This window comes from Fulmarus glacialis, unplaced genomic scaffold (genome assembly GCF_000690835.1).
Source record: "Fulmarus glacialis isolate BGI_N327 unplaced genomic scaffold, ASM69083v1 scaffold24561, whole genome shotgun sequence".
Lineage (NCBI taxonomy): Eukaryota > Metazoa > Chordata > Aves > Procellariiformes > Procellariidae > Fulmarus > Fulmarus glacialis.
Window position 1 is genome coordinate 1,056 of NW_009193750.1, and position 14,761 is coordinate 15,816.

General features: G+C 37.0%; 2 protein-coding genes across 2 annotated transcripts in view; one reads left to right on the forward strand and one right to left on the reverse strand.

Annotated features, from left to right (window-relative positions):
- LOC104083906 (borealin-2 {ECO:0000250|UniProtKB:Q4V7H8}-like) overlaps nucleotides 1-6,397 on the forward strand; it is a gene marked incomplete at its 5' end in the record, with an annotated part of 7,249 nt that extends 852 nt beyond the window's left edge. The window contains 8 exons of the mRNA XM_009587568.1: nucleotides 296-336; nucleotides 683-743; nucleotides 1,399-1,466; nucleotides 2,293-2,360; nucleotides 3,685-3,783; nucleotides 4,919-5,051; nucleotides 5,314-5,400; nucleotides 6,221-6,397. Coding sequence (XP_009585863.1) covers nucleotides 296-336; nucleotides 683-743; nucleotides 1,399-1,466; nucleotides 2,293-2,360; nucleotides 3,685-3,783; nucleotides 4,919-5,051; nucleotides 5,314-5,400; nucleotides 6,221-6,268 — 605 coding nt within the window. The remainder of the gene's footprint in view (nucleotides 1-295; nucleotides 337-682; nucleotides 744-1,398; nucleotides 1,467-2,292; nucleotides 2,361-3,684; nucleotides 3,784-4,918; nucleotides 5,052-5,313; nucleotides 5,401-6,220) is intronic.
- Nucleotides 6,398-9,360: 2,963 nt separating this feature from the next.
- The window catches only part of DNAJA2 (DnaJ (Hsp40) homolog, subfamily A, member 2), a gene marked incomplete at its 5' end in the record, with an annotated part of 8,597 nt that continues 3,196 nt past the window's right edge, over nucleotides 9,361-14,761 (reverse strand). Inside the window, 5 exon segments of the mRNA XM_009587569.1 lie at nucleotides 9,361-10,132; nucleotides 10,650-10,777; nucleotides 10,949-11,093; nucleotides 12,814-13,010; nucleotides 14,719-14,761. The exon segment at nucleotides 14,719-14,761 is cut by the window's right edge and continues 18 nt beyond it. Of these exon segments, the coding sequence (XP_009585864.1) occupies nucleotides 9,944-10,132; nucleotides 10,650-10,777; nucleotides 10,949-11,093; nucleotides 12,814-13,010; nucleotides 14,719-14,761 (702 nt within the window).

Below are 14,761 nucleotides of genomic sequence, written 5' to 3' on the forward strand. Positions count from 1 at the left end.
GGGGGTTTTTCTTCTTTGAATTCAAGTTACATACTGCTTGACTACGCTTAGTATCCTTTCAAAGATTAAACATACTGAAATGGCCTAAGATTTTCATTGTTGTTTTGTAGGAGTGACTATCCTACGAGACTTGAATCTTGTTCAAATACAACATACATGCTAGCTAAGGTTAACTATTTAAGCAACTGTAATCCTGAATTACTTGTTCAGCTTCATAGCCCATAAGATAAGAACCTGCAGATAATAATTATGCAAGTAATAGTATATAAACAAGTTATGCTTTCTTGAGTTACAGATTTGCAAGGAGGGGAGGAAGTGGCTCTTGCTGCTGCAGTGGTAAGCGTGCGTTTTCAAATTTTATCACAGCTTACAGAGTAGAAGTCTTTTCTCCCTGCTGTAAACATTTCAGACAAATGATTTTCTTTGGCTGGCTGTTGAAATAGGAGATGATATGAAAAGGCTAGACAGCCAGCCATGGTGCAGTTACGAACATTACCTAAAGCTTTAAGGTCATCTGCAGGCAGAAATCCAGATGTTTCTGAAAAAATGAACTGGTGTTTAGCCAATCCCACTTCTGTCACTCTTTTATGCCCTTTTAATTCACTGCCTTTTGTAGGATAATATGCATTTTCTTGGCAAAATCTGTTGACTTTCCCTTGTCGAATACCCTTTTTTTTTTTAGACTGCCTGTGCTCTAGAAGACATACCAAATCCAAAACTGGTGAGGACCAACAGCAAAAAAGGCAAGTCAATCCATTAATATATAGCTTGGTTCTTAAATTTTCTTTTTTTTATTGGTTTGAAATGAGCATTTGTAAAGTGAATGTTAAGCCTGACGGATACAAGAACTAGAAGCATAACATACAAGTCCCCCCAGCATTCAGTGTGGAGGATCATGAGCTATGCTACTGTTGAGGTACTTTAAAACATGAGATAAGAGTTCCCGCCCTTTGGGTTTGTCACTGAAAATGGCGAGAAGAGACAGATTTAAATGACTTGTCAGTGCTTTACAGTACAGCAGAAGAGCTAGGAAAGTCACCCCTATTTTCTCACAGGTTCCCTTTTGACCTCCTGCCCATTGAGGTTTGTAAGGAAAATACCATTTCTCTTCATACTCCAAAATATGCAATAAGAAGGACACTATCACTGAAATGTAACTCTACTTGGTCTGGGGGTTGAAGGGTTATCTAGTGTCTTTTAACTGTCCCATGTGTCACAGTGTCTGTGACGAACACACATAGTTTGCTTTGAACTCTGTCCCAGGCGAATGACCACCGGACAGCAGAACTGATATGTGGCTGTCAGAGGGTAAATAGGCTTCAAACAAATGAGTTTGAAGTGGTGTTTTGTGCTCTTTATGAGATTTTTATTTTCCTTGTCTTTCTAATATATTTCTAGTTAAGGTAACTACAATTGTTGAATATGAAGATGCCAAGCATATTTCTGCAAAGAAAATACCTAAAAAAGTAAGTTTATTCAGGACAAACAACATAAGGGTTTAATCAGTTCTGACCTGCTATGAACCCGGCTAGCTCCATGATCGGGCAGGCCAGTGGCCTGCTGTTTGTTTGAAAAATCAGTTGTTTTAAATTCAATGTATTTTAAGTTAAGCGAGGCTAAACTGTAGAGTAAATTAACTTCATAATGAAATATGGTATCTGCACTTCTGGTAACTCATTCACAGAGACTTGCAAATACTGGCATAGTTATTCTCTCCTGACTTGCCAATAAGTCTTGATGGTTTGAGGACCATTTTTTGTTGAAACTTTTTTTAAAAAAAACTCAACTTCATGTTTTAATACATGCTTTTCTATATTTGTTTTAATACATGCTTTTCTATATTTGAATGGCTTGTGCATTCTTGTCCACTTTGATCTCTAAACCAAATAGCACAGGTGTATTAATTTTACCACCTCAGTCCATCTGTGCAATGCAGTGCCTCAGCCAGACACTGAAGCATGTAGCAAGATGACAACAAAGACAAAAAGATTATATGCAGAGTTACAGGCATTAATTATAAGAGGGCTTACAAGTTGGAAGGGTGTTTATTAGAAAGGTGGTTGGTTGTACAGAACTCAGTATGAACAAATACGTTTTGGTATTATGAAACTCTTGTTTTGGAATGTGTATTTGCCATTTTAGGTATATGTAGAACTATATAAAAGGCAGCACTATAGGGCTTAACTGTTCTTTATCAACAGGGAATTCTTACAGTATTGTTCCCTGGAAATATCTATCATTTGCCTTAAAATGCCACTTCTTTTAGCTGCAGTCTTACGTATATATTTTCAGGTTTCCAAAACCAAGTCGTTGGTTTCATTGGCCTCTGGTTTAAATAGCAAACTGAACCCTCTTTCTAGGTAAGACTGACCTTTGATAGTTTATTTAACTTGCCTGAACTTGTGAATGCTGTATAAAACTCTTTTCAGATAAAGTAGCTGAGATTTGAGGCCAATAGGAATGCATCTGATAAAGAGGTCTTCCATAACCTGAATCAGATGCATTGTAGTGATGTGAACCCTGAACAAAAAAGCACTTCTAGCTGATGAAGGGATGTAGTTGTCTCTCTCACTCACTGAATGGTGCACAGTTCTGAATCTATGTAATCAGTATCGATTTCCAAACAATACTTAATGGAAGAGAGTGTGTAAGGGAAACATCTTTGTTGCTCTGTTAGGACTAATTAATTGTTCTGTAATAATTTTGCCCTCATATACAGCTGAAAGGGAGGTGTCATTAGCAGGAAGATACACACTTGCAAAAACACCTTCGAGCTACTTACAGTCATGATGGACCAAATTCAAGTCTCACTGTAAGATCTAATGAATTAAAAAATTGGTCGATATCTGCATGAAAATATTTGAGAAGCGCCCACTACACCTACAGCTCCAGTGTGCATACTTGTACCCAGTGGCACTTATTTTGATACATTCAAATTGTCTTCAGAGAAATGCAATTTAAATAATGTATCAGTGTTTAATGTGCCTAAAAGAAATTTTAAAAAACTCTTAGCCAGGTTTAATTACTTTCTTGAATTGGGATTATAGAATTTTTGGCTCAACAAAATCAAACTAGAGAAGGCTGCTTTGCCTGGGGAAGTCTAACTTTTAAGTCTTTGAAAGTTTCTTTTATTCAAGTACACTAACACTGGGCCAAAAACACATGCCCTTACAATATCTCCAAAATATGTGTAGGAAAAGGGAGATGAGGAAAAAGTCATCAAGATTTCTGTGAACTGAGTTAAAATCCAAAACTGGAAAAAAATTGTTCTCTGGATTCAGGTGAACCACACAGGACAAATATCCTGAGAAGTAATTTAGAAAAATTAGTTCCTGCAGAAAATACCCAAGAAACTTTTTGCACACTCAAATAGAAAGCTGTGGATGCTCCCTTAATCATACCCAACTCAGGTATTGCAGCCCTTTCTTGTCTATTAACATAAATTATCGTTTCATTCCCCTATGCTGTTAGGTCCCATTATATCACATCTACCTCAGGAGGGCTTCTTCACATGTATATACACTATATCTCTGTCACGGAGCACTTCAACATTCTCTAATTCACCAGCTGTCTATCTTCATCCTAGCTGAAACTCTAGAGTAGATGAGGACGAAATAAAAAAAGAAAAATTTTAAAAAAAATCAACAAAACCAATAATCACTTTTTTCTTTCTTTTTTTTTTAGGTCTGTTCACTCTTCTGCAAATATGACTGAGGCGGTTAAGTCTCTTGCTTCTGATTGCAGTGCCACAAATTTCAAAGCCATGCCAAAGGTATCTAAAAGGTAAGGGTTTTTTGTCTTGTTCTTAATAAATAATTTTGTTAAATACCAAGATACTATATATCTACACTAATATCAATCTAGATATTAATCAATCATCATCAATCTAGATCTAGTAGATCTTGATGATCTGCCACTAAATTTGGTAGCAGGGATGTGAACCAGTCACACCTCCTGCTTTGATTGTGGGTGTTAACTTATGTTCTCATGGAGGTACAGGATTTGATGTTGTAACTAAGCCAGTTTTAAAAAAACAGATTTAGAGTATAATTTAGAGCTTAAACTAATTCTCGGACCCCAAGCTTGGATTAAAATGTCACCAATACTGCTGTGTTTAAAAAAAAAACCAAACCAAAACAAAAAACCAAACCAAAACAACAACAAAAAAACAAAAACAAAAAACAAACAACAAACCTCCAAAGAAGCCCAACCAAATAAATTGACAATCAGTTCTTTGCATATTGAACAGTTAAGGTTTTCAATTATTATTATTCTCCCTACACTACAGAGTTTGGTTTTGGCAGAAGTCATCAGCTGAAGTGAGGGGGTGGAAAAACTTAATAACTTTCCATGGGTCATGAAACCAGCAAGTGGCTTAGTTTCACCTTGGCCTGCTATAAATTTCAGAGATTTGTTTCCATGCAGAAGATACCCAAACCTTGCATTTTTGAAGTGGAATAAGAACAATTGTATCATGAAAGAAATTTAGGAATTTTGTATGGCATAAGGCATGCCCTGTATCTCTGGGAGCTAGCAGCTTTGGTATTTCTTGGTATCTCCCTCTGTAGTAGACAGATACAGCACACATCTGAAGCCCTCTTTCCAAAACTAAAAGCATTCAGTGTTGATACTGGAGAGTGGATATTCTTGTTACTGAGTGGTCCAAATGTCAGCTTGCTCACTGGCCTGTAACACAGGCTTAGAAGGTTACTGCAGTGTTTCAGGGTCATAAAATGTTACCTAGTGGTGCTAGTAAATGCTGCTGATGGTTGGATTTCCTGTAGTCTTCTGGCAGAAGTTTAAACATGACTGCCTTTCGTGTTACATATGTTTGCTACTACTTGCATTTGCTTCATGTTTGAAAATTTCCTGCAGAGCATAGGAAGTTAACTTCAGTAACATTTTTATGGTATTCTAGTGCTGGACTACAACAGACTGTCTCAAGAACTGTACCTACCAGTGGAAGAGTTCAAGGCATGTTACTAAGAAGTAAATCAATACCCCAAGATAAAACTGTTCCGTTTGTAAACATTCCCCTGGCTGATGGACAGGTATCAAACGTTGTTGTGTTGTTGTGTTGTTGTGTTGTTGTGGTTTTTTTTAATTTCATCTTGCAGTAATTGATAAACTGTGAAGAGTCCGATAGTGATAGCTCTTGCTATCCCTAAATGAGTTGCTGCTAAACACAAGGAAAAATGGTTACTGAAGTTTTGCAGCGTAGCAGGGAAGCACACGATTTTCAGAAAAGCTGGCCATACAAATAAAAACTTTCAGAATAGTTTTTATCTTAAAACTGTTTCTCTTCATGTTTAGACACTCTGTACGGCTGGTGGAGACCTCCATAATATTGATGTGCAACTACTGAATCAAGATACAGTACAGCATATTCATAACTTAGTGGTAAGCTTAAACTAGTAGGCTTACATGTAGATATTCAGACACCTAGTCTCAGGTTTTCATGTGAGATACTGTCATGAACACAAATTCTAAGTGTTTTAACTCTTCTGAGGTTAAGCCTAAATTGGTTGGCATAAATTGGAGGGAGGAACAGGGAGGGGAGAACTGCTGCACACAGATAACGTATAAAATGCACTTAAATAAGCACGTGCAGTTTGGTAATTGCCTGGGGGACAACAGAAGCATAAACTTCCTTCTAGATTGCTCTGGAGTCTCTGCTAGCATGTGAGCAGACTGCCATTCTCTCTCATATTCACAAAGGCTTACAAAGCTACAGCTAAGTTTCAATTCTTGTTGTAATCTCTCTATTATTCTCTATATTATTCTATGTCCCTTGCTGAGTAAGAATTGTTAATTCTCTGCTGCAATTGAATAATAACTTGCCTTACCTTTGGTTCAGGGAAGTAAATTGTTTTGAAGCAGAATGCAGTTGAACAGAACTTTGTAGCACATAGCGCCTGACTCTTCTGAAGATGAGGGTACCTGGGCTTTTAGATGAAGTAATGTGCAGCACTAGAAATCTATCTAGACATAAGAAACATTAATCAGTTTAGTCTTGCAGGTATTTAGACTTCAGTGCAGCTATATGAGTTAAGCTAAAGGTCTGGAAGCTGTTTTGTATTTTATAACATGGACCTGCCTCTATAGGTAGAGAATGGGGGAGTGCTTGCTTGCTGCTTGCTTTAGCAATAATTGACTTTTCTCTTTCTTCTTCCAAGTTCTGTTGGGTAGCTTGAACTAAAATGAATTTTTCCCCCCTTAGAGTGAGCTGACTGTACTGTGTGGAAAGGCAACAGCTAAACCGAGTTAATGGAACTGTCTTGTGACTACAGAATATTCATGACAGCTCTTGCTTGCTGCTTCTGTAGTGTTTAGAGAATGTCTATAATGTCTTAATAAAGCTGTATACTGCTCAGTAAATGTTTTTATATAAAAGCTTACAATGTGATGTGTATTATTAAATTCCTGTTATCTCTGTGAAGGATACAAAAGTAGAAGAAAATAATTATACTTTCCCAACTTCTTTATAAAAGGCTTAGTTAACATCTAACCTCAGTTCACAGTAAAATGAACAGTAATAGGTTGTATGTAGGAACTAAGTTTTAACTCTGATATTCTAAATAGGACTCTCTGGTTTTTTACATAACTATTTGTAAGTATAGAGCTCTTCAATGTCATTCTTCCATTGCATGCCACAAGCAGAACACAGTGTTGGTTTACTGCTCATGTTTAGTCTTCCCAGTATCAGTCTCCTTGAATCTAACTCTGGAATTAAGCTGAAGTGTAAGTTTCTAAATTCTTCAATAGCATTTTTAAGGCCTGTAGCTTCAATTCTATGGTGGCATATACACATCTGACACGAATAAAACTTATTTCCAGTCTTGTGCTGTGACATGACAGTAATGTGCAAGATGACAGGTAGTACCTGGACTTACTGTGATTTGTGGTGTCAACCCAATTTTTCTAGTACGTATGTACTTTTGAGTAACTTGTAGGAGAGGCTTTTAACACCTTTCCAGGTAAAGATGCCAGTCCAGCAGTCACAGTGCTGTGGGTGCTCTTGTATTTTCAGAACTTGAGGATATACTTGGCTTTTACTCTGCCAGTGGTGATGTCAATTAAAGTGTTTTCACTGTGGTAAAGGATGGTATGAAAGACTCCTACACTCTTTAAACTAAAACATTAGTTTAAGAATGAAATCTAGATTAGTTTTTCTTCTGTTCAGCTTTCACCCATTGCTTCACTTAAAGAAACAAAGGTCACAAGTTTCAAATAAAGAAAAAAAAAAAAGAAATCTTTCCGAGGCATGGGAGGCAAAACTGGTTAAAACACTATCAAACCTAGATTAAAACTATGCTCTCACTTGGTAACCAGAAAATACAGGGATAAACCTCTCATTCAGATTATACATGAAGTTTACAGTACATTCATGAATAGGTAGTTCTGTAACTTGGTAGTTTAATCTGAATTAACATCCATTTTCCCTTACATTGATAAGAGCATCACATCAGTGTGGTATCAGCGTTTGATTACTGCAGGCAAAGGGACATTTCAACATGAATGACTTAACTATTCACTCCCATACTACATTAAGGTAACCAAAATTGCATTGCAATACTGAAACCTGCAGTTTTTTGAATTTTTGGAAAAGGTATAGTGTTAGGAATGCTTTACAAGACAGGCCACCACACCTTTGTTGGGGGTCTCACTTGGGGTTTAGGTATGGTGGTAGTCATATTACAAAAATAGCTGCTAGTGTTACAAGTATTTTCTGAGTTGCAATTTAGAGATTAGCTTTTTTGTGACTAAAAGGCTACTACCAAGATCTGGGAAGGTGTTTCTGGGCCCTGACCAAAGGGCAAATACAGAGGATGTACACTGTAATGAAGCACAAGGGACTCTTCAGGCAACTGAAGTCATTCTTATGACTAGGAAGCCTCCAGAACTCCATTTTTAAATACAATGTTCCTAAAAAATTTGGTAAGAAGGGCATACAATCAAATGCCCCACACCTCCTTTACAGTGATTGTTTGAACTTCATACTTGCATCAGCCTAAGGCTATAGTGGAAGGTTATAGGTTAATAACTAAAATCCAATTTTCCTATTACATCCTATTTAGAGGACTGAGAAATTGCTGCATTCTAACAGGTAAGTCTATCCCCCCCAAAAAAGGCAATTTGAAAGTAAGGAGTTTAGAGTACATACTCTCTTTGCCAAGGAGGTAAATCCTAAAGCTACTACTTAAAAGCAGAAGACAGGCGTTTTAATTGTTTAAGCATGACAGGTTAAGATGACTTCTTAGAGAAATGAATCAGGAGAAAGGATCGGTATATAATCATGGCTTCATGAAAAGCAACCTGAAGTTTTAATAAATGAAAATAAAGATTAACTAGATGAGAATGCCACAGCATAAGTCAATACTGAAATACAGGTCAAACAGTATTTATTCTTGCTTCAGTTTCAGAGTCTATAACAAGGATGTTCAGCAACACTCAAATGCCAGTGACTACCCAAGCACATGGAAACCCCTGGAGTTTGTCCCTCCAACCTCATTGGTAAAGTGTCAACAACTATCTGAGCAATAATTAAACAAGTCACACTTCAGATTTGTAAAGAAAAGTAGAGGCATCTTTCAACTTCCTCGCTTCAACAGGGAGAGAAGCCTCACTACAGAGAAGCAGCTTACCAACCAAAATTCATGCACAGTTTCTTAAACATTGTAACAAAATGCTTAGATAACTAACTGTACCTGCTAATTATTTAAGGTCACATTTTTGCTTTGTTGTGGTATTTTTACCAATTGAAAGTATATAAAAAGGAACAAAACTGAAGCTGGAGAACTTAATGTCTTAATAGCTAAAACAGAAAGTGCAAACTACTGGAAAAGTAACAAAACCATCTACATTTAGTATGTTTCCAGGTCAAAAATTTGTCAGGTACAATAATAATCTCAATCTTTTTACAAACTGCGTTAATGCAACCACAAGTTGCCAGGCATAATGTTCATTTTTACAAAGCTTTTTTAAAACTGGAAACATTTCTCTAGGAAGTCAGGCTGAATCAGGCTTTGAATTGGATTCAAAGGCTAAGAGAAAGATGCCATTATTTGGGATTTAATCAGCTTCATTTAAAAGGTTTTGTTACCTTCTGATTGGACTCAGATATCCTTGTTTTCTTCATACAAAGGGGAGATGGCTGTAGCCTTCCCCGTGCCCATTTAGCCCTATCTCATTTCAAGAAAACACTTTTGTACGTGCCACACAATTGTTACCTAACTGCAACATAGTCTTAAAGCAGCTTCAGCCTCCCTGTGTTTATAAAATGTCTACCATCTACATAGTCTCTTCGTACACAGAATAGTTAAAGCCACTGGAAAAGTAAGAGTTACAAGGCAAAAGAAATATATTATACACCAACTGCTTTTATTTAATTTCAGAAACCGTTCACAAGATGGTAGAAAAAACTTACAACCACTTCTAATTTAGTCTTCCATTGTTCCCAGTCAGCTCTAAACCCATTATGTGCAAAGCCCATTTACCATGCATCTAGATGATAGATACAGGCTATGAAATTCTTTATTCTACTTGTAGCAGCTTATGCAGGTGCAGCCAAATACCAAGCCTCAGGACAAATTGTACACAAACTTTACAATGTAGAATTTGAATTTAAAATATGAAACTTAAAATCTACACAAAACTGGTAAAAATCAAGCACAGATACGAGGACAAACTTAAAACCCATGTGAAAAGGAGTCTCGTCTTCCTTTCAAGTGCTTTATTCTGCTACACAGTCAAAATGAAGATGTAAGCTTGTGGTTAGTTTAAATTACACTCTGTAGATACTATAGACCAATTTAAAAGTTACACATACAGCAATAGATGTCCATTGGTTCATCTGGATTACTTACACAATCCAGCTGGATTGTTGAAAACAAGTCAGGCAAAATTTGAAAGAAAATCCTTGTGCAACTTTTTAGACAAACGTTTACTGATGGGCACACTGTACCCCAGGTCCATGATGGCTGCTTTCTTCATCAGAACTATCGTTATAAGCTTCACGTCTCTGGCCACCACCTGAACCACGAGTGGTATCAAATTCCTGAAGATCTACCTCTTCTGCATCACCAATTACATTGGGAAATTCTGGTCTAGCTGGCAGAAGATCTTCAAGTTCCTGCCCCAAAAAAAGAAGTATATTCAGTACTGCACCTACAACTGCTAAATAAAGTGACCAGTTTCCCCACAACTTCAGGACTCCCTCTCAGAGCAGGTTTTGTTTAGAAGTTTAAGCTGATGTAAACCCTGAAGTGCATACTCATTTAAAAGTATCCAAAGTATTTGTATCAACTGAAAGACAACACTTAAAGAAAACCAACAGCTCCACATATAATCAACCAAAAGTGCAATCAGTAAATACAGTTGCACTTTGAAAACTTATCACACAGCAGCAGGAAGATTCTTCCTCCTGCCCTAGTCTGCCCAACATCTGCACAGCTCTTAAATACAGGTTCCATAAATTCATATTCCAATGGGTATTTTCAAGTTACATGTTGCCCATAAACAACGTTAAAAGAACAGCTGTACTTGCATCTAAATTTAAGCACTGGAAGCAAGCACGTGAGGTACAACACACATATTTTGCATACACTGTCAAATAAGACCACCACATTTATGCTTGAAAAACTACTTACTGAAAGCTTTTCTGGGCTAATCCAGTTATTTTCAGGAAACTGAACATCAAATTTAATGTAAAGATCCCCCTTCTCAAAAGGATTGCGATACTGTGGCATTCCTTCACCTCTGACTACGCGAACACAACCTGTAATTCAAAGAGAAGTGAGCTGGAGAGTGCTACTTAGGAACAAATCTTTCTCTATACAATTATCTTCATTTCTCTAGCCTGTTCAGTTAACAGGACAAGAAGAATGGGATTAAGTGTTCAAGAATCACAAAAGCATGGTCAAAGAAGTCCTTATCAGTTTAAGCCTACCTGGTTCAATTACTTTTCCAGGAGGATATTTAACCACAATTTGACGCCCATCAAGGTGCTTAAATGTGAACTGAAATCCGCACAGTGCTTCAACAAGTCCAATCTTGTGTGTCATATGCAAATCATTGCCATCCCGCTGGAACACCTGAAGAACAAAAACAGGAGATAATCTTTTCTAGTCCTATAATCCTATCTCCACAAGACTCATTATTTAAAATTCATTATTATTCTTAAAATTCAATGTCAGAGCAACAGCCTTTGTACAAAGTTAATTTGTTAATTCAAATAGCTTAACATGCTTGGAAAGTTTGTGTCTGATGAAAGTGTCATCTAAGATAAGGCAAATCACACTATATACTATGATGTAAGGTTCAAATTAAACAAGAAGGCCTGTATAGCAGCAGCACTCTCTTACCCCCAAGATCATCTACACAAGCAACCTATAAACAAAACTTACAACAGTTTGACACTGCTTCCCCTGCACCGGAGTACAAAAACACATCTTTGTTTCTCAACATTTCACTAGTCATCATGCGTATCTGCTTCAGCTAACTTTATCTACAGCAGGGCTTTGATCAATTAGTCCACAGCTGTCATAAGTGATCTTTAAGCCGTATCACTGAGGATTCTTAATCAGAGTAAATGTAAGCTTTATCCACTGGCAGAACCATGACTCCCACCTCAAGGGAAATTTTAAGAACAATAAAAGCTTCACTAAAAGTCAGTCTAGTTTTACTCACTAGGACTCAAGTTACAGTATTTTTCAGAATTGTTAGTACTGTAAAACTAGATGTACTTCATTGGAAGACTAAGACAGAAGTGGCATCCACCATATGGAATTCGATGCCATCACGCACATCTGACTTCTGTATGCTTACAGACTGTTTCTCCCTTACAGTCAAAAATCAACCACGATGCCACATTTCAACCAGTATTACAGAAGACAGTAGAGAATAATGTGTAAAGAGCTATGCAAAACTGATTGACAAATTAGCAGTCCTTGACACAGCTTCGAAAAGCTTACAAAGTACCTAATTTTCAGATAACCAACATTATATCCTTAATATGTGACTGGAATTTAGATTTGTACCCAATGCTATTCTTTCTGTCACAACAGAACTTCCCCCCCCACACCATTCCATTCAACATTTTTTCCAGACTGTTAACACACAAACTATTTCATCATAGTAATACCTGGCCTTTCTAAACAAAAGCAATCAAAAAAAGCAGCAGTCACCTCAACTCTCCCCTAAGGGAGTTTTAACACAGAAAAAGATAAATTGCAATATTTAATTCAAAAGTGCAATGTATATACTCCAGAATATACGTCAGCATAAGCCTTAACAAACTAGTATAAAATAACTAGTACAAAACTTCTTTGTTTTGTTAAATGAATCGGTAACATCAGCATTCTGTGTTATATTTCCACAACCACAGTAGCAGAGATAGAAAGCACCATCTGGGGATTTTAATAGGAGTTCCCTGCCATGTCTCAAGATTTTGGAAAAAAGCAACACCTAGCATTTTGTTAGTGTCACAAGCAAAGCAGATTGAAGTTAACATCCTGAATGGCTCTTCACTGCGTCCACTGTATTAAAGTCAGCCTGAGCTTACTCGAGAAAGCTACCTTTTATTAGCACTAGGAAGCACCAGAATCTGCACGTCCTCTGGCTACAGACTTGCAAAGTTTTTTCTGGCTCACCATGAAAGCCATGTTATTTGCTATAAATCTATTAAAAGCTATTCACCGTCTCTCCCAGAGCTGCAACTATATGAATTACTTTAAAATGAACAGCCATCTATATCACTTTAGTATTACAGACTAGGATAAAAGGCATTTAAAAATATAAACCCAAAAGCATTACCTCATTCTCCTTTTCTTGGAGTAAGAGGACAATATCACCTGGTTCCACACCTGGAGCCTGATCTGCTTCTCCACTGAACGTAATTCTTTGCCCATGTTTCATGCCTTTGTCTACATGGACTTCAAGTATTTTTACCTCTTTGATCACCTTCTTCCCTTCACATTTTTTACAGCGGTCTTTTTCATTAATTACTTCACCTAAAGAAAGACAAATTCTGAGTTCAGAGATTTCCTCATAATTGCATCCGATTCTGAAGAAAAACTGTTTTGAAGTAGGCTGAAGAATACATGCAACAAAACTACTGATTTAGATGTTGCTTTATGAACTCCTCACAAGAGGAAAACCAGGCTCAATTAACCCTAGCTGGAAGAGGGGGGAAAAAAAGAAGGGGGGGAGGCAATACAAAGATACACATAACCTTCCAAACTGTCTTATCAAGGATTTTGGAAAGTGAGAGTGCTTTAGAGAAAGGCAAAACAAAACTTTGTCTATAGCTCCCAGTGTTCCTTAAGTCTTAATTTGACTCCAGTATCCTTAGCACTCAACTTACTACTCTTAAAAAAAAAGCCTACTTTTCCATTCCTTATTATGCTGGAGGATGACAGCTGTAAGAGAAAGGATGAAGCTAAAACCAAACTGAAGCATCTCCCCTCCCTTAAAAGTCAGAATACAAATTTCAAACTATTTCCATGAATTTAGGAAGCTTAGTTCCACTTCTGTTAACAACAGTGAAAGAAGGATTACTGGGTTCTGTTCATTGACAGCCATATCTTGCAGTATACCACCACAACAAAGTACTATGCAAATGCAGCTAGTAGAACTAGAGAGTCTTGCACACAAAATGGGGGGAAAATAGCTGGTCAAATCAGTTTCATGCAAGAACAATATATAGGTTTTCCCACAGAAAGGATCTAACATTTTCTGATATATAAGGGATTTCACTTTTGTACTCTGAAACTGAATAGTTTTTCACATTGTCCGTCACCTCTAGCAAGGCAATTACTTCTTCCAGCAAACTGAAGAATGACTACCCAAAAGAGCTTAAATTCTCTGTTCTACTTCATCTTTATTTTTCAAGTAAGCTATTGTCTTTGTACAGAATAACCAAAATATTAGGCCACATGCACTGTACAATTTCAGTACTTATTTCCAATGCTCTAAGTGCCACAAGCAGATGCACTTGGCTTAAGACATTAAACCTGCCAGCTTAAACCACCTTTCTGTGAAACAAAGCATAACATTATGATGCAGTTGAAACTACTAATATGTAGGTTAGGTATGTAAACTGTGAAAACAAGATGTTCAAAGATAACATCATCTACGAAATGTTGACTAGTCACAAGATACAACTCTTTGTAATTCCCGAGTATTATGAAGAGTAAAATCATCCACAAGGTGACATTACTACTCTGCAAACTGCAGAAGATCTAAAAAGGAATCACATGAAGCGCAGATCATGTGCTGAACTTGCTCCTCCAAACACAACCAATTCAGCAAAAGGTATCTTAAATTGAAGAAGTTAAAATCCAACTTTAGGTTTCCATTTTTAACCTAAACCTGTCCTTGGATATTAGAAGACTACAAAAAGACAAAAAGCTCCTAAAACAACAAAATCTTATTTTTTACTTTAACACAAGAGTAATAGCAATAAATAATATTCATATCTAAGTGTTTTTAAAAAACAATCAATCCCTACTGTTCAAGCTTCCAGGCTGCTTTTCAGTACATTAAACACTGTAAATCTTGCTGTTGTTCCAAGTAAAATGACTTCTCCATGTTGACATCAGATTGAGACCAAACTGACTAGATGGGAGCAAAACTGTCCTGGATAAGTTCCTCCTGAGATTTAACCAGCAGGCTGAATGCAACTAAATGCATTTAGTAACATAGAATAGCTTGGCCTACCTTCTCCGTTGCAGTCAGAGCATACAGACTGCATCTGCTGAAC